We start from the raw sequence: 18,189 nt of genomic DNA on the forward strand, positions 1-18,189 counted from the left end.
ACACCCTGAGCTGAGAGGAAGGTGCTGTAGAACTGCATGAGTAACCTCTATTGCTGTTAAACCAGCACCCTGACCTGCTCAGGTATATTAACTGCCGCAGACAGTCCACCACACTAATTTCGTGAGTTGACTCATTGGAACAGAAGAAGGCCCTTCAGCCCATCCAGCCTGTTCCTAGCTTTGATGGCTGGATAAATCAAGATAGGTTAATAGACAAGAACGATATTCATCATAATGCTGTTCTTTCCTCCCTGACCCTTCCAATGACTGAGGTCGACCGATGTGTTGCATTTGGTTTTTGTTTTCAGTGCAAGGTCCTGCATTTCTGTAGCACCTTTCAACGGAACGAAACGTCCCATGATGCATCATGGGATCTTCCTTCACAAAATCCCAGAGGTGAGGAGCCCGGGCCTTGTGAAATGTTATTTTTCCTCATTGGGGGAGGGGGCGTTGCGTTCCGATGTCGCTGCCGCTACAACTCCAGCGTGGTGGTTGAGTTTTGGATTCGGGCCTTCTCCCGGATTACGTGGAAGTAATGGCCGTTGATGTGCCGGAAATCCACGGCGAAGAGGCCGAAGAGGAGGAGGAGGGCCATGGCGGCCACCCACTCGCATATCGCCGCCGCCGTTCGCCTCTTCAGGTTGTGTAGCACCACCACTGTCCAAACGGTCAAGGAAACTTTACAGCACAAATAGAGACCCTTCGGCCCATCTGCATCAAGCACCTATCCCTTCTCTTCCCACTTCCCAGCACCTGGTCCGTAGCCTTGTATGCTATGGCGTGCTCATCTAAATGTTGTGAGGGTTCTATTGCCCTTTCAGGCAGTGACTTCCAAATTCCCATCACCTTCTGGGTGAAAACAATTTCCTCAAATTCCCTCTAAATCTCCCGCTTCCTGACCTTAAATCCTAGCAACCCCTCCTCCCTCCCCCCCCCCCTTCCCCCCCTTTCCCACCCCTTCCCCCTCTTTCCCACCCCTTCCCCCTCCTCCCTCCCCCCCTTTTCTACCACCTTGGTTATTACTCCCTCTGCTAAGGGGAAAGGTTCCTTCCTCTTCCTATCCACCCTCTCTATGTCCCTCAGAATGTTGTACACCTCGACCAGTTTCCCCCCTCAGCCTTCTCTGCTTTAAGGAAAACAACGCCAGTCTCCCCAGCCTCTCTTCATAGCTGGAACACTCCAGCCCAGACAACATCCTGGTGAATCCCCTCTGCATCTTCTCTAGTGCAATCACATCTTCCCTATCGTGTGGTGACCGGAGCTACACTCAGTACTCTAGTTGCAGCCTTACCAGTGTTTTACACAGCTCCATCATAACCTCCCCGCTTTTATATTCTAAGCCTCAGCTAATGAAGGCAGGCGGTGGTTCTGTTCCAGGTTATTGTGTATGAGAAGGGTTTTCTCTCCTAACACGCAAATACCGAACGAGGATTAGGAGTCGGCCACTTGGCCTCTCGAACCTGCTCCTCCATTTTGTAAGATCATGGCTGACCTGATTGTAACTTTAACCACATATTCCTGGAAACAAATTTTCGGATTGGAGGCAGGTTGCTAGCAGAGTGCCACAGGGATCAGTGCTTGGTCCTCTGCTCTTTGTGATTTTTATTAATGACCTAGAGGAGGGGGCTGAAGGGTGGATCAGTAAATTTGCTGATGACACCAAGATTGGTGGAGTAGTGGATGAGGTGGAGGGCTGTTGTAGGCTGCAAAGAGACATAGACAGGATGCAAAACTGGGCTGAAAAATGGCAAATGGAGTTTAACCCTGATAAATGTGAGGTGATTCATTTTGGTAGGACTAATTTAAATGTGGATTACAGGGTCAAAGGTAGGGTTCTGAAGACTGTGGAGGAACAGAGAGATCTTGGGGTCCATATCCACAGATCTCTGAAGGTTGCCACTCAAGTGGATAGAGCTGTGAAGAAGGCCTATAGTGTGTTAGCTTTTATTAACAGGGGGTTGGAGTTTAAGAGCCGTGGGGTTATGCTGCAACTGTACAGGACCTTGGTGAGACCACATTTGGAATATTGTGTGCAGTTCTGGTCACCTCACATAAGAAGGATGTGGAAGCGCTGGAAAGAGTGCAGAGGAGATTTACCAGGATGCTGCCTGGTTTGGAGGGTAGGTCTTATGAGGAAAGGTTGAGGGAGCTAGGGCTGTTCTCTCTGGAGCGGAGGAGGCTGAGGGGAGACTTAATAGAGGTTTATAAAATGATGAAGAGGATAGATAGAGTGAACGTTCAAAGACTATTTCCTCGGGTGGATGGAGCTATTACAAGGGGGCATAACTATAGGGTTTGTGGTGGGAGATATAGGAAGGATATCAGAGGTAGGTTCTTTACGCAGAGAGTGGTTGGGGTGTGGAATGGACTGCCTGCAGTGATAGTGGAGTCAGACACTTTAGAAACATTTAAGCGGTTATTGGATAGGCACATGGAGCACACCAGGATGATAGGGAGTGGGATAGCTTGATCTTGGTTTCAGATAAAGCTCGGCACAACATCGTGGGCCGAAGGGCCTGTTCTGTGCTGTACTGTTCTATGTTCATTCCTGCCCACACCCCCAATAACCTTTCACCCTCCATGTTAATCAAAAATCTGTCAAGCCCTGCCTGAAAAATATTCAGACACGGTGGCACAGTGGTTAGCACTGCCGCCTCACAGCGCCAGGGACCTAGGTTTCATTCCCAGCTTGGGCCACTGTCTGTGTGGAGTCTGCACGTTCTTCCCGTGTCTGCGTGGGTTTCCTCCGGGTGCTCCGGTTTCCTCCCACATTCCAAAGATGAGTAGGTTAGGTGGATTGGCCATGCTAAATTGACCCTTAGTGTCCAAAGAGTGTAGATTACGTGGATTAGCCATGGTAAATACGCAGGTTTACAGGGCTAGGGCTGGGGAGAGGGCCTGGATAAGATACTCAGTCAGAGAGTCTCTGCAGACTTGATGGGCCGAGTGGCCTCTTCTGCGCTGTAGGGATTCTATGATGATTCTAAGGTGGGGTTGTTCTCCCTGGAGAAGAGAAGGTTGAGAGGGGACTTGATTGAGGTGTTCATGCTGAGGGGCAATTTAGCATGGCCAATCCCCCCAACTTACACATCTTTGGACACTAAGGGGCAATTTAGCATGGCCAATCCACCTAACCTACACATCAGTGGACACTAAGGCTCAATTTAGCATAGCCAATCCACCTAATCTGCACATGTGTGGGAGGAAACCGGAGCACCCGGAGGAATCCCACGCAGACACGGAGAGAACGTGCAGACTCCACACAGACGGTGACCCGAGGCTGGAATCGAACCCGGGTCCCTGGCGCTGAGAGGCAGCAGCGCTAACCACTGTGCCACCCCTGCTGCCCATTCTCCAAACTATGTCACCAAATTTCCTCATCCCCGGAACCATTCTCTCCACCCATTCCACCCCCCCTCATCCTGGGTCAGATTCGAAGGAGCCTGGCCCAGTCACATGGTGTTCACACTCATTGATAGCATCAGTTGTGCCTTCTGGTTAAAGGATACACAGGACCAGGCAGATCGTGCACACAAGGTTGCAGATGATCCGGACGGGTCCAATCCACTTGCCGCCGTGCCTGGGCTGTACCTTGTAGGTGAGCCTCACCTGCAGCCAGAAGTAGACACTGCCAATGTAGAACGCGAGGAAGGCCCCCACCAAGTGCACGTGAATCTGGTTAACAGTCTGTTGAGAAAATAAATGGAGGGGTTAACCTTTCTGATGGAGTTTCTGATTCACTTCCCTCTGACTGCATTGAGTTGAGTAACGTTACGTGACCAGCCAATACTTAGCTATGTAGTCACTTAGAATCATCGAATCCCTACAGTACTAAAGGAGGTCATTCGGCCCATCAAGTCTGCACCGACCACAATCCCACCCAGGCCCTATTCCCATAACCCCATGCATTTACCCTAGCTAGTCCCCTTGACACTGAGGGGCAATTTAGCATGGCCAACCCCCCTAACCCGCACATCTTTGGACTGTGGGAGGAAACCGGAGCACCCGGAGGAAACCCCACAGATACGGGGAGAACGTGCAAACTCCGCACAGACAGTGACCCAAGCCGGGAATTGAACCTGGGTCCCTGGCGCTGAGAGGCAGCAGTACTAACAACTGTGCCACCGTGCCGCCAACAACAATTTATACCGCATTTACTTTAGCAGTACAGAACTTGTGATTTGCTGAAAAAAGACACATGATGTTGAAGTTTTTCAACTTGTACTCATCAGGACAGATGCAAGAATGCCAATTTCTTTTTAAAGTTTATTTATTAGTGTCACAAATAGGCTTGTGTGAACACTGTAATAAAGTTACGATGAAAATCCCCCAGTCACCCAATTCACTCCGGCAATTGAACCCAGGTCCCTGGCGTTGAGGGGCAGCAGTGCTAACCACTGTCCCACCGTGCCGCTAACAACAAGTTATACCGTATTTTTAAAATTCAGTCGTGGGACACGTGTATTGCCCATTCCTGGTAATTAGCTGATTAGTTGGCAGGTTGACTCTGATTGGTTGAGGTGTTGCCATGGAGAATGTATGGCACTTTTTAAAAAATTAAACAAAAGCTTGGGGGCCAATAGTTCCCTGATGCATTTCTCATGGCAACGCATAGACCAATCGGGGGCCCACTTGCTCACTGCCTCCCTCTGCCAAATAAGGAGAAAATTCTGTCCATTGAAACTATAACCCAGTAGGACACGGCTCGTTCAGACAAATGGATTGCCCTACCAGTCAGCCTCCCTACCTCTGATGCTGAACTAGAGTCTAACACAATGACCGGACCGTGGAAAGGTCCGTTGACCTCGGGCGGGATCTTACGGTTTTGGGATGAGCGCGGCCATAAAATCCCATCCTATAAGTTACCTGAAAGTTCCCCACCATGGAGCCTCCAACTGCACACAGGCACCCGGCCACCAGACTGACGATGTTCAGGGTTGACTGGTATCCATAGTCTTTCACTTGCTGGTACCTGATGACGCAAACCCAAGTAACTGTAAAGAAGGAGAAAGAGCGTCTTGAAAAACAAATGTCCTTTCTAAATCCTAGATTATTTGCAATGTAACCTGTTTTAACATCATAGGAGATAAAGACAGGTGATCCGGCTATGATCTCACTGCTGTTTGTGGGGGCTTGCTGTGTACAAAATGCTAAATTGCCCCTTAAGTGTCCAAAGATGTTCAGGTTAGGTGGATTGGCCATGCTAAATTGCCCCTTAGTGACCAAAGATGTGCAGGTTAGGTGGATTGGCCATGCTAAATTGCCCCTTAGTGACCAAAGATGTGCAGGTTAGGTGGATTGGCCATGCTAAATTACATAGAAACATAGAAGATAGGAGCAGGAGGAGGCCATTCGGCCCTTTGAGCCTGCTCCGCCATTCATTATGATCATGGCTGATCATCCAACTCAATAGCCTAATCCTGCTTTCTCCCCATAACTTCTGATCCCATTCGCCCCAAGTGCTATATCCAGCCGCCTCTTGAATACATTTAATGTTTTGGCATCAACTACTTCCTGTGGTAATGAATTCCACAGGCTCACCACTCTTTGGGTGAAGAAATGTCTCCTCATCTCCATCCTAAATGGTGTACCCTGAATCCTCAGACTGTGACCCCTGGTTCTGGACTTCCCCCACCATCGGGAACATCCTCCCTGCATCTAACCTGTCTATTCCTGTTAGATTGCCCCCTAGTGTCCAAAGATGTGTGCGTTGGGGGCTTAGAGGAGTAAATGCATGGGGGTCACAGGGATAGGGTTTGGGTGAGATGCTCTGTCGGAGAGTCAGTGCAGACCCAATGGGCCGAATGGCCTCCTCATGCACTGTAGGGATTCTATGATGAATCTATGTGAGGTGACCAAAAACGGGGTGTGGTGACTGGAGGCAGGTGGTCACGTGATGAAACCTCCAGGAAAATGTCCAGGCAGAGTTGGCAACACTAGCCAGGTCTCTTGCTCGCCAGGTCTCTTGCTCTTTATCTCTGGGTTACCTGATGCCAACCAGCTATCGATCCCACACTCCCTTGTGTCCTGTGTGTCTCTGCTTCACACCATTTACTCACTGAACCTCAACAGCAATAACTTTGCACCTTCGTGTGGTGCGTTTTTAGAATCATCGAATCTCTACAGTGCAGAAGAGGCCATTCAGCCCATCACGTCTGCACTGACTCTCTGACAGAGTGTCTGGTCCAGGCCCTCTCCCCCGATCCTATCCCTGTAACCCCATGTATTTACCCCACTAATCTATCTAACTTGCCTATCTTTGGACACTAAGAGGCAATTTAGCATGGCCAATCCATCTTACCTCCACATCTTTGGACACTAAGGGACAATTTAGCATGGCCAAGCCACCAAACCTGCACATCTTTGGACTGTGGGAGGAAACCCACGCAGACATGGGGAGAACATGCAAACTCCACACAGACAGTCACCCAAGGCCAGAATTGAACCGGGTCCCTGGCGCTGTGCTAACCACTGTGCTACCCACAAAGCAGACTCACTCCAGATGGGACTCGAACCTAAAATCCCGAGCTGAGGAGACCAGTGACTTATCCATGACGCCACGAGGGTTGAAATAGTTCCTTCAAAGAAAACCCAACTGAAGACCGCATCCCGAGGCCTACTCACCCAGAAAAGCCCCGATGTTCATGATTTGGCCGAAAATGCAACTCTGGGGAGGTTCCGCCCCGCAGACACTGAGGAGGAAAGAATCAGAAGGTCAAAGTTCAAGCATTTTGCACTCAATGAGCTAGCGGTAACCGAGGGAGGGATTTTCCGGCCCTTCCCGTTGGCAGGATCTTCCAGTTCCATTGAGGGCGACCCATCCCCCCTGCCACAGCCAGACAGGCAAGCCACGCAACACGATGCCAGTGCCAGAGGAACCCGTTCGGGGCCAATGGCAAGCCGTCTCCGCTGGCGACAGGGAGGGGCGTAAACTCCCACCCATATGTACAGAGTTTATGGCATAGAAACAAGGCATTGTACCCAACAGGTCAGTGCCAGTGATTATTCCAAAGTATCTCCTTCAACCCCACTTCATCAAATCCTGTCAGCGTTTGATTCTATTCCTTTCTCCCTCTTGTATTTATTTAACTTTCCCTTAAATGTATCTCTGCTTTTCATCTCCAATACGCCCTGTGGCGGCAAGATCCACCTTGGAGTAAAGACGTTTCTCCTGAATTCTTTATCAAGTGATTTTCTCCATCGAACCATGGAATCCTTAAAGTGCAGAAGGAGGCCATTCAGCCCATCGTGTCTGCACTGACTCTCCCAAAGAGCATCTTACCCAGGCCCACCACCCCACCGCTCTGTTCCAGTAACCCCACACATTTACCATGACTAATCCAGCTAACTTACACATCTTTGGACACTAAGAGGCAATTTAACATGGTCAATCCACCTAACCTGCACATCTTTGGACACTAAGGCACAATTTAGCATGGCCAATCCACCTAACCTACACATCTTTGGACACTAAGGGGCAATTTAGCATAGCCAATCCACCTAACCTACACATCTTTGGACACTAAGGGGCAATTTAGCATGGCCAATCCACCTAACCTACACATCTTTGGACACTAAGGGGCAATTTAACATGGCCAATCCACCTAACCTACACATCTTTGGACACTAAGGGGCAATTTAACATGGCCAATCCACCTAACCTACACATCGTTGGACACTAAGGGGCAATTTAGCATGGGCAATTTAGCATGGCCAATCCACCCTAACCTGCACATCTTTGGACACCAAGGGGCAATTTAGCATGGCCAATCCACCTAACCTGCACATCTTTGGACACTAAGGGGAAATTTAGCATGGCCAATCCACCTAACCTGCACATCTTTGGACACTAAGGGGCAATTTAGCACAGCCAATCCATCGAAACTGCACATCTTTGGACTGTAGGAGGAAACCGGAGCACCCGGATGAAACCCACACAGACACGAGGAGAACGTGCAAACTCCACACAGACAGTGACCCTGGAACCTGGGTCCCTGGTATTGTGAGGCAGCAGTGCTAACCACTGTGCCACCGTGCCGCCTCAGGAAAGGATGGGAGAGAACGGGAGAGAAGATGATCCCCTACAGCTTGAAAGCATTAAATTGGAAGATAATGGGTTGTCCCGGGTGGGGATATGGGGAAGCACCATAGGGGAAGGTCGATAAGTCCCCTGGGCCTGATGAAATGTATCCTAGGATTCTTTGGGAGGCAAGGGATGAGATTGCAGAGCCTTTGGCTTTGATCTTTGGGTCCTCGCTGTCCACGGGAGGGTGCCAGAGGACTGGAGAATGGCGAATGTTGTTCCTCTGTTTAAGAAAGGGAATAGAAATGACCCTGGTAATTATAGACCGGTTAGTCTTACTTCGGTGGTTGGTTAATTGATGGAAAAGGTCCTTAGAGATGGGATTTACGACCATTTAGAAAGTTGCGGATTAATCCGGGATAGTCAGCACGGATTCGTGAAGGGCAAGTTGTGCCTCACAAATTTGATAGAATTTTTTGAGGAGGTAACTAAGTGTGTTGATGAAGGTAGGGCAGTTGATGTCATATACATAGATTTTAGTAAGGCGTTTGATAAGGTCCCCCATGGTCGGCTTATGATGAAACTGAGGAGGTGTGGGATAGAGGGAAAGTTGGCCGATTGGATAGGTAACTGGCTGTCTGATCGAAGACAGAGGGTGGTGGTCGATGGAAAATTTTCGGATTGGAGGCAGGTTGCTAGCGGAGTGCCGCAGGGATCAGTGCTTGGTCCTCTGCTCTTTGTGATTTTTATTAATGACTTAGAGGAGGGGGCTGAAGGGTGGATCAGTAAATTTGCTGATGACACCAAGATTGGTGGAGTAGTGGATGAGGTGGAGGGCTGTTGTAGGCTGCAAAGAGACATAGATAGGATGCAAAGCTGGGCTGAAAAATGGCGAATGGAGTTTAACCCTGATAAATGTGAGGTGATTCATTTTGGTAGGACTAATTTAAATGTGGATTACAGGGTCAAAGGTAGGGTTCTGAAGACTGTGGAGGAACAGAGAGATCTTGGGGTTCATATCCACAGATCTCTAAAGGTTGCCACTCAAGTGGATAGAGCTGTGAAGAAGGCCTATAGTGTGTTAGCTTTTATTAACAGGGGGTTGGAGTTTAAGAGCCGTGGGGTTATGTTGCAACTGTACAGGACCTTGGTGAGACCACATTTGGAATATTGTGTGCAGTTCTGGTCACCTCACTATAAGAAGGATGTGGAAGCGCTGGAAAGAGTGCAGAGGAGATTTACCAGGATGCTGCCTGGTTTGGAGGGTAGGTCTTATGAGGAAAGGTTGAGGGAGCTAGGGCTGTTCTCTCTGGAGCGGAGGAGGCTGAGGGGAGACTTAATAGAGGTTTATAAAATGATGAAGGGGATAGATAGAGTGAACGTTCAAAGACTATTTCCTCGGGTGGATGGAGCTATTACAAGGGGGCATAACTATAGGGTTCATGGTGGGTGATACAGGAAGGATATCAGAGGTAGGTTCTTTACGCAGAGAGTGGTTGGGGTGTGGAATGGACTGCCTGCAGTGATAGTGGAGTCAGACACTTTAGGAACATTTAAGCGGTTATTGGATAGGCACATGGAGCACACCAGGATGATAGGGAGTGGGATAGCTTGATCTTGGTTTCAGATAAAGCTCGGCACAACATCGTGGGCCGAAGGGCCTGTTCTGTGCTGTACTGTTCTATGTTCTATGTTCTAAGCACTGCAGTCAATGGTGACACCCACAGTCTGACAACACGTTCTGCTTCTACACTATCCGGTGTGGGAAATAACGCAATATCTTGTATGATTTTTGCAGAGCCCATTTGCCAGTAATCGCGATATTACCTGATGTACGGGAACTGCAAGGTGATATTGACAGAGCCATTCACCACTGCCAGGCCGAACCTGCGGGAAATTCACAAAACAAAGTAAGTTTGGCGTTAAATGGATTGGTTAGTGTGACCCCATAAAACAACACAAAAAAATGAACGCAGTGAGATAAGGTTAAACTGCAGAACTGATTTTAGATAGAATCGCTGACTTTCAAAGGGCCAACTGAACTTTGCAACGGTATAATTGCGAACATCACGGAATACTACAATGCAGAAGAGGCCCTTCAGCCCATCGAGTCTGCACCGACCCATGAAAGGACCTGACCTGCCCACCTAATCCCACTTGCCAGCACTTGGCCCATAGCCCTGAATGCTATGGTGTGCCAAGTACTCATCCAGGTACTTGTTAAAGGGTAGTAAGCAGTCTCACAACACCCAGTTAAAGTCCAACAGGTTTATTTGGTAGCACGAGCTTTCGGAGCGCTGCCCCTTCATCAGGTTGTTATAGGAGGCATCCCGCCTCCACCACCCTCCCAGGCAGTGCTTTCCAGATCATCACCACCCTCTGGGTAAAAATGTTTTTTCTCAAATTCCCCCCCCCTAAACCTCCCACCCCTGACTTTTAACTTGTGTCCCCTCGTAACTGACCCTTCAGCTAAGGGGAACAGTTGCTCCCCTGTTTCCCCATGGAAACATGTTGGTGAAAGACTCACCCAATGTCCAATTGTTGGCAGCAGTTAAACTCCGGTGAAGAAAATGTTTTGGCAATGGCGGAATAATTGGCCTTCTGATGTGGACGACGAAATAAATGCTGCTTTGAAGGAAAACCCGCATTTATATAGCACCCTTCACGACCCTGTGGCATCCCAAAGTGTAGCCATGTTTGACAGAGAGTTTAAAGTTTATTTATTAGGGTGATAAGTCTTCGGAGGCAGAAGTCCCTTCATCAAAATCCCTTTATTTACAAACTCTAACAGCAGGACACAGAGTGCGAGCAGTCAGCTGTCTATCTCTGGGGGTGTTAGAGGAACTGACACTCCCGACTCAGTACAAGGCCAAGACTCCCTAATTGGCCCATCAATTGGCTCTATAATCAGGGAGTTCATACTCCAATAGGCTAACCTCAATGGCCTGATTGAAGTCATTACAATTAGTCTCACAAGTAGGCTTACATTAACACCGCAATGAAGTTACTGTGAAAATCCCCTAGTCACCACACTCCAGCGCCTGTTCGGGCACACTGAGGGAGAATTTAGCACGGCCAATGCACCCTAACCCGCACGTCTTTCTGACTGTGGGAGGAAACCGGAGCACCCGGAGGAAACTCACGCAGACACGGGGAGAACGTGCAGACTCCACACGGACAGTGACCTAAGCCGGGAATCAAACCTGGGTCCCTGGTGCTGTGAGGCAGCAGTGCGAACCACTGTGCCACCGTGCCTCCCCAAGCTTGGAAATGTGGTCAGCACTGCTGCCTCACAGCTCCAGGGACCTGGGTTCGATTCCGGCCTTGGTAGGGAGTCTGCATTTTCTCCCCGTGTCTGCGTGGGTTTCCTCCGGGTGTTCCAGTTTCCTCCCAATTGCCCCTTGGTGTCCCAAGATATATAGGTTAGGAGGATTATCGAGGTAAATACGTGGGGATAGAATCATAGGTTGGAATTTTACCGCCTTGCAAAAGGCTCGCAGAACGGAAAGCTCCGTTGGCCTCGGGCAGGGTTTTACAAGCCTCGCCCAAGCGAAGTCGTAGCATCCCACCCCTATAGTCATAGAGGTTTACAGCATGGAAACAGGCCCTTCAGCCCAACTTGTCCATGCCGCCCAGTTTTTAACCACTAAGCTAGTCCCAATTACCCGCGTTTAGCCCATATCCCTCTATACCCATCTTACCCATGTAACTGTCTAAATGCTTTGTAAAAGACATAATTGTACCCGTCTCTACTACCGTAGTATATATGGGATATAATATAGTGCGGTATAGGATATACGGGATAGGTCTGGCTATGGGTTGGTGCAGGCTCGATGGGTCTGTAGGAATCCTGTGATTACCCATCCACTTGCAGGAAAACCTATTGGATCATTCTCTCCTTGGGCTTCCAGTCATAATGTGGAGATGCCGGCGTTGGACTGGGGTAAGCACAGTAAGAAGTCTCACAACACCAGGTTAAAGTCCAACAGGTTTATTTGGTAGCAAATACCATAAGCTTTCGGAGCGCTACCAAAGATGTGCAGGTTAGGGGGATTGGCCATAGTAAATGTGTGGGGTTATGGTGATAGGGCGTGGGAGAGGGCCTGGGTAAGATATTCTGTCAGAGAGTCAGTGCAGCCTCAATGGGCCGAATGGGCACTGTATTTCATGATTCTATGACCAAACCTTGGTTAAAGCGTTTGATGGAACGTCTTAAAGGAGGAAACCAGGGTAGGAAGGTTTAGGGAGGGATTCCCTGAGCTTAGAGCCCAGGCAACTGAAGGCACCATTACCAATGGTGGAGAAATTAATGATGTGGAGATGCCGGCGTTGGACTGGGGTAAGCACAGTAAGAAGTCTCACAACACCAGGTTAAAGTCCAACAGGTTTATTTGGTAGCAAATACCATAAGCTTTCGGAGCGCTGCCCCTTCGTCAGATGGAGTGGATATCTGTTCTCAAACAGTGCAAACAGACACAGAAATCAAATTACAGAATACTGATTAGAATGCAAATCTCTACAGCCAGCCAGGTCTTAAATGTACAGACAATGTGGGTGGAGGGAGCATTCAACACAGGTTAAAGAGATGTGTATTGTCTCCAGACAGGACAGCTAGTGAAATTCTGCAAGTCCAGGAGGCAGGCTGTGGGGGTTACTGATAATGTGACATAAATCCAACATCCCGGTTTAGGCCGTCCTCATGTGTGCAGAACTTGGCTATCAGTTTCTGCTCAGCGACTCTGCGCTGTCGTGTGTCGTGAAGGCCGCCTTGGAGAACGCTTACCTGAAGATCCAAGGCTGAATGCCCGTGACTGCTGAAGTGCTCCCCCACAGGAAGAGAACAGTCTTGCCTGGTGATTGTCGAGCGGTGTTCATTCATCCGTTGTCGTAGCGTCTGCATGGTTTCCCCAATGTACCATGCCTCGGGACATCCTTTCCTGCAGCGTATCAGGTAGACAACGTTGGCCGAGTTGCAAGAGTAGGTACCTACTCAGCAGTCACGGGCATTCAGCCTTGGATCTTCAGGTAAGCGTTCTCCAAGGCGGCCTTCACGACACATGACAGCGCAGAGTTGCTGAGCAGAAACTGATAGCCAAGTTCCGCACACATGAGGACAGCCTAAACCGGGATGTTGGATTTATGTCACATAATCAGTAACCCCCACAGCCTGCCTCCTGGACTTGCAGAATTTCACTAGCTGTCCTGTCTGGAGACAATACACATCTCTTTAACCTGTGTTGAATGCTCCCTCCACCCACATTGTCTGTACATTTAAGACCTGGCTGGCTGTAGAGATTTGCATTCTAATCAGTATTCTGTAATTTGATTTCTGTGTCTGTTTGCACTGTTTGAGAACAGATATCCACTCCATCTGATGAAGGAGCAGTGCTCCGAAAGCTTATGGTATTTGCTACCAAATAAACCTGTTGGACTTTAACCTGGTGTTGTGAGACTTCTTACTGTGCTTCCAGTCATAACCAGGTCTCCACCCATCATGCACAGAGTAGAATCATAGAATCCATAGAATTCCTGTCGTGCAGATGGAGGCCATTTGGCCCATCGAGTCTGCACCGGCAACAATCCCACCCAGGCCCTATCCCCATGTATTTACCCTGCTAATCCCCTGACTCTAAGGGTCAATTTAGCATGGCCAATCCAGCTGACCTGCACATCTTTGGACTGTGGGAGGAAACGGGAGCACCAGGAGGAAACCCACGCAGACACGGGGAGAACATGCAGACCCCACACCGACAGTCACCCAACCCGGGAATCGAACCCGGGTCTCTGGCGCTGTGAGGCAGCAGTGCTAACCCACTGTGCCACCGTGCCACCCCAAATGGTCTGGACTGGTTAACCTGTGGAAATGTTCCAAGGACAACATTAATTAGATCCTCTTCCTTGTTTCTGACATGCCATTACCTCAACAACCTTTGACAATCTGGAAGCTGACCGGGTTAAGTGATATCTCAATTGTGTTCTTGTTGGCAGCTGTTTTGACTTTGATCCTTCAATTGGGTAACACAGGGTGAGCTAAATGTAGAATCTCATAAAACCTGAAGCATTATGAATTGCAACACTTTAAATAGCGCTTTATCAGATTCAATCATTTCCAAATTCTTAGCACAATGAGTCATGTTAAGAGCAAAGTGCTGTATGGCACGCTAATAATCAGAATGTCCATTCGGCCCACTACAACTCATCACTCCTATATCCCAGTAAGAAGTCTCACAACACTAGGTGCCCATCCCAGTCCAACGCTGGCATCACCACATCATGGCTCCTCTATCCTAGCCCACTCAGTCCGGTATCCACATTCAATGGAATGAAGCTATTTGCCTCAGCTTTGTTGCATCTTACAGATTGCGCTGGACATGCCTCCCTTTTTAATATCTCCTTTTGTGCTGCACAGAGGGGATGTTGTACTGAGGGAGTGCCGCGCTGAGGGAGTGCCGCGCTGAGGGAGTGCCGCGCTGAGGGAGTGCCGCGCTGAGGGAGTGCCGCGCTGAGGGAGTGCCGCGCTGAGGGAGTGCCGCGCTGAGGGAGTGCCGCGCTGAGGGAGTGCCGCGCTGAGGGAGTGCCGCGCTGAGGGAGTGCCGCGCTGAGGGAGTGCCGCGCTGTTGAGAATGCCGCGCTGTTGAGAATGCCGCGCTGAGGGAGTGCCGCGCTGTGAGAGCGCCGCGCTGAGGGAGCGCCGCACTGTTGGGAGTGCACAGGGAGCGAATTGGAAAGGAGATAAGACTGGCGAATTGTGGAACCTCATGCTCCCTTCATTCAGCTAGAGTGGAGAGTGAGCTGACTGGATTGCCATAAACACGGCAAGCACTAGTGCCCAACGCATACTTACACGGCCCAGCAGCCTCCTGCTGCAGTGACAGCCAGCAGAATGGGAAGGAGACCCCAGGCCCACATCCTGGACGGTCTGGAACAGAGTGCAAACCAATAGTTAGTCACACAACATTACCCACTGCGATACACCACAGAACATTCCTCAAGCAGTCAGCTGCGTAGCTTCTCACAAGCAGTGACCTCGAGCCAGCGAGCGCTTGTCGATATGCACTTGACCGATCTTCGCGGTATCTCTAAATTTTAACCCAAAAGAACCCATTGTTTAAAACAAAATCACATTTCCATTGTCCACTGGGTGTTTGGCGGACAGATTGAGCTGTTAAGGTTTCTGGTGAATCTACTTCAGTAAAAGCGATGTCACAACTCAACCCGTGATCCTGTCCTTTGTTCAACTGAAGCCGTGGAGAAAGATACGCTCTGAATGAGCTTGATAAGGCAGGTGTTGAGAACACGTCTTCTCGAGTCAAGGTTCAAGTCTAAATGGTTACAATCACAATCATCTGGCATTTCTTGCTCTCCCTTTCCACAGACTTTCTTTCTATCGCTTGGGCGGGGGCTGTTTATTTAATAATTTACAGGGTAATGCCACTGTCGAGGCTGGCATGGGTGGCATGGTGGCACAGTGGTTAGCACTGCTACCTCACAGCGCCAAGGACCCGGATTTGATTCCCAGCTTGGATCACTATCTGTGCAAAGTTTGCACGTTCTCCCAGTGTCCACGTGGGTTTCCTCCGGATGCTCCGGTTTCCTCCCACAGTCTGAAAGACGTGCTGGTTAGGTGCATTGGCCATGCTAAATTCTCGTCAGTGTATCCAAACAGGCGCCAGAGTGTGGTGACTAGGGGATTTTCACAGTAACTTCATTGCAATGTTAATGTAAGCCTACTTGTGACACTAATAAATCAGCTTATTGATTGCCTCTCTCTGGTGAAGATACACCCTCAATGATGTTAGGGAGGGACTTCCAGTCTCAACCAAAGAATGGTGCTATCTGTCAAGCCATTTGGGGCACTGATCACTTGGCTTTTCTCTGCCAACCTCTTGTCCTTAACTCCTCCCCTGAAGATATTGCCTCTTAAATTAAAAAACAGTTTTTAAAATTCATTCCTGGGACATGGGCGTCGCTGGCTGGCCAGCATTTATTGCCCATCCCTAGTTGCCCCTTGAGAAGGTGGTGGTGAGCTGCCTTCTCGAATCGCTGCAGTCCACGTGCTGTGGGTTGACCCACAATGCCGTTAGGGAGGGAATTCCAGGATTTTGACCCAGTGACTGCGAAGGAACGGCCGATATATTTCCAAGTCAGGATGGTGAGTGTCTTGGAGGGGAACTTGCAGGTGGTGGTGTTCCCATGTATCTGCTGCCCTGGTCCTTCTAAATGGAAGTGGTCGTGGGTTTGGAAGGTGGTGTCTAAGGATCTTTGATGAATTGCTGCTGTGCATCTTGTAGATGGTACACACTGCGGCTACTGAGCGTCGGTAGTGGAGGGAGTGGATGTTTGTGGATGGGGTGCCAATCAAGCGGGGCTGTTTTGTCCTGGATGGTGTCGAGCTTCTTGAGTGTTGTTGGAGCCGCACCCATCCAGTGGGGAGTATTCCATCACACTCCTGACTTGTGCCTTGTAGATGGTGGACAGACTTTGGGGAGTCAGGAGGTGAGTTACTCACCACGGTATTCCTAGCCTCTGACCTGCTCTTTTTCAGGGGATTCCTTCAGTAACTTTGCACACTGGTCCATTGTTCAAGTGTTTGAAATTGATGGTGAATCCTGCCTGGTCGGGGCCATAAAAACATCAGAAAGGCAAGGTTGGAGTAGACAATGTGGCACTTCAAGGATGCTTCACCACTGATGGCTGATTTTCCATCTCAATCCCACTTCCCACACTATCCCCAAACGTCTCAAAGAAAAGTCTATTGGCTTCTGGCTTGAATATACTCAATACTGAACAACCACAGCCCTCTGGGGTAAAGAACAGCAACCGTCTGAGTGAAGAGATTTCTCCTCATCCATGTCCAAAATGGCCGCCCCATTTGATTCTGAGACTGTTGATCCCAGGGTTCTAGGTTCCCCACCCTGGGAAAAACCTTTTCTCAGCATCTATCTTGCTGAGCTCCTTAAGATTTTCACTTAAACTCCAAGTAATATGGGCCTAATCTGCTCAATCTCTCCCCACGGACAATCACCTTAGGCCACAAAGCAGCCTAGTGAACCTCTGTTGCCCTCCCATGGGGTAAGGAGACTCTGTGTGAATATTACATCCACAAGACATTCAATAGCAATCCGTTGCTACGGTTGGCAACTAACCCTCAAGGGCTGCTCTGATGGTTTAGTCAGTAACCACACCGCCTTGTATACCAAACCAAAAAGAAGGTCGGAGTCTTAACTGGACTCAGTTTTTTAAGTTTATTTATTAGTGTCACAAGTAGGCTTACATTAACACTGCAATGAAGTTACAGTGAAAATCCCCTAGTCACCACACTGTGGCGCCTGTTCGGGTACACTGAGGGAGAATTTAGCATGGCCAATGCACCCTAACCAGCACGTCTTTCGGACTGTGGGAAGAAACGGGAGCACCCGGAGGAAACCCACGCAGACACGGGGAGAACATGCAGACTCCACACCGGACAGTGACCCAAACCGGGAATCGAACCCAGGTCCCTGGCGCTGTGAAGCAACAGTGCTAACCACTGTGCCACCGTGCCGCCCCAGACTGTGAACCAAGCTGGGAATCGAACCCGGGTCCTTGGCGCTGTGAAGCAGCAGCGCTAACCACTGTGCCACCAACAACAATTTATATTGCTGTTTTTAATTCATTCTTGGGACATGGGTGCCATTGGCTGGCTAGCATTTATTGCCCATCCCTAGTAATGATGCCGATTGGTTGGCAAGTTGACTCTGATTGGTTGAGGTGTTGCCGTGGAGAATGTATTGCACTTTTCTTTTAATGAAATAAAAGCTTGGGGGAACAATAGTTCCCTGGTGCGTTCCCCATGGCAACGCCCTGACCAATCGGAGCCCACTTGCTCGCTGTGCCTCTCTGCCAAATAAGGAGAAAATTCCGCCCATTGAACCTGTGACCCAGTAAGATACGGGTCCTTCAGCCAAGTGCACTGTGAGGCAGCAGTGCTAACCACTGTGCCATCGTGCTGCCATCTTTCTACTGGAAAGTACAATGTGATTCGCTGGCTGAGGTAAGGATGGAGGTCGGAAGTTGGGCATGGGCACCAGTGTGATGCTCTACATAGTTGAATAGTCCAACAAAGAACAAACAAAGAACAAAGAACAATACAGCACAGGAACAGGCCCTTCAGCCCTCCAAGCCCG

General features: G+C 49.4%; 1 protein-coding gene across 1 annotated transcript; it reads right to left on the reverse strand.

Annotated features, from left to right (window-relative positions):
• Window positions 1-472: 472 nt before the first annotated feature.
• On the reverse strand, window positions 473-14,932 carry LOC144488302 (modulator of macroautophagy TMEM150B-like). Its single transcript, XM_078206347.1, has 6 exons — window positions 14,868-14,932; window positions 9,851-9,910; window positions 6,625-6,692; window positions 4,867-4,994; window positions 3,510-3,687; window positions 473-657 (listed from the first exon to the last, which is right to left on the reverse strand). The coding sequence occupies exons 1-6, from the start codon at window positions 14,930-14,932 to the stop codon at window positions 473-475; spliced, it is 684 nt and encodes a 227-aa protein (XP_078062473.1).
• Between the last annotated feature and the right edge of the window lie 3,257 nt (window positions 14,933-18,189).

This window comes from Mustelus asterias, unplaced genomic scaffold (genome assembly GCF_964213995.1).
Source record: "Mustelus asterias unplaced genomic scaffold, sMusAst1.hap1.1 HAP1_SCAFFOLD_1449, whole genome shotgun sequence".
NCBI classification, from domain to species: Eukaryota; Metazoa; Chordata; class Chondrichthyes; order Carcharhiniformes; family Triakidae; genus Mustelus; species Mustelus asterias.

Bases quoted from the DNA above. Each gene is read 5' to 3' on its own strand.
- LOC144488302 (XM_078206347.1), bottom strand. From the start codon at position 14,932: ATGTGGGCCTGGGGTCTCCTTCCCATTCTGCTGGCTGTCACTGCAGCA. The intron at 9,911-14,867 runs GTAAGTATGCGT...AATTTCCCGCAG, and splicing joins GCAGGAGGCTGCTGGGCCGT to GTTCGGCCTGGCAGTGGTGA. The intron at 6,693-9,850 runs GTAATATCGCGA...TTTCCTCCTCAG, and splicing joins TTGCAGTTCCCGTACATCAG to TGTCTGCGGGGCGGAACCTC.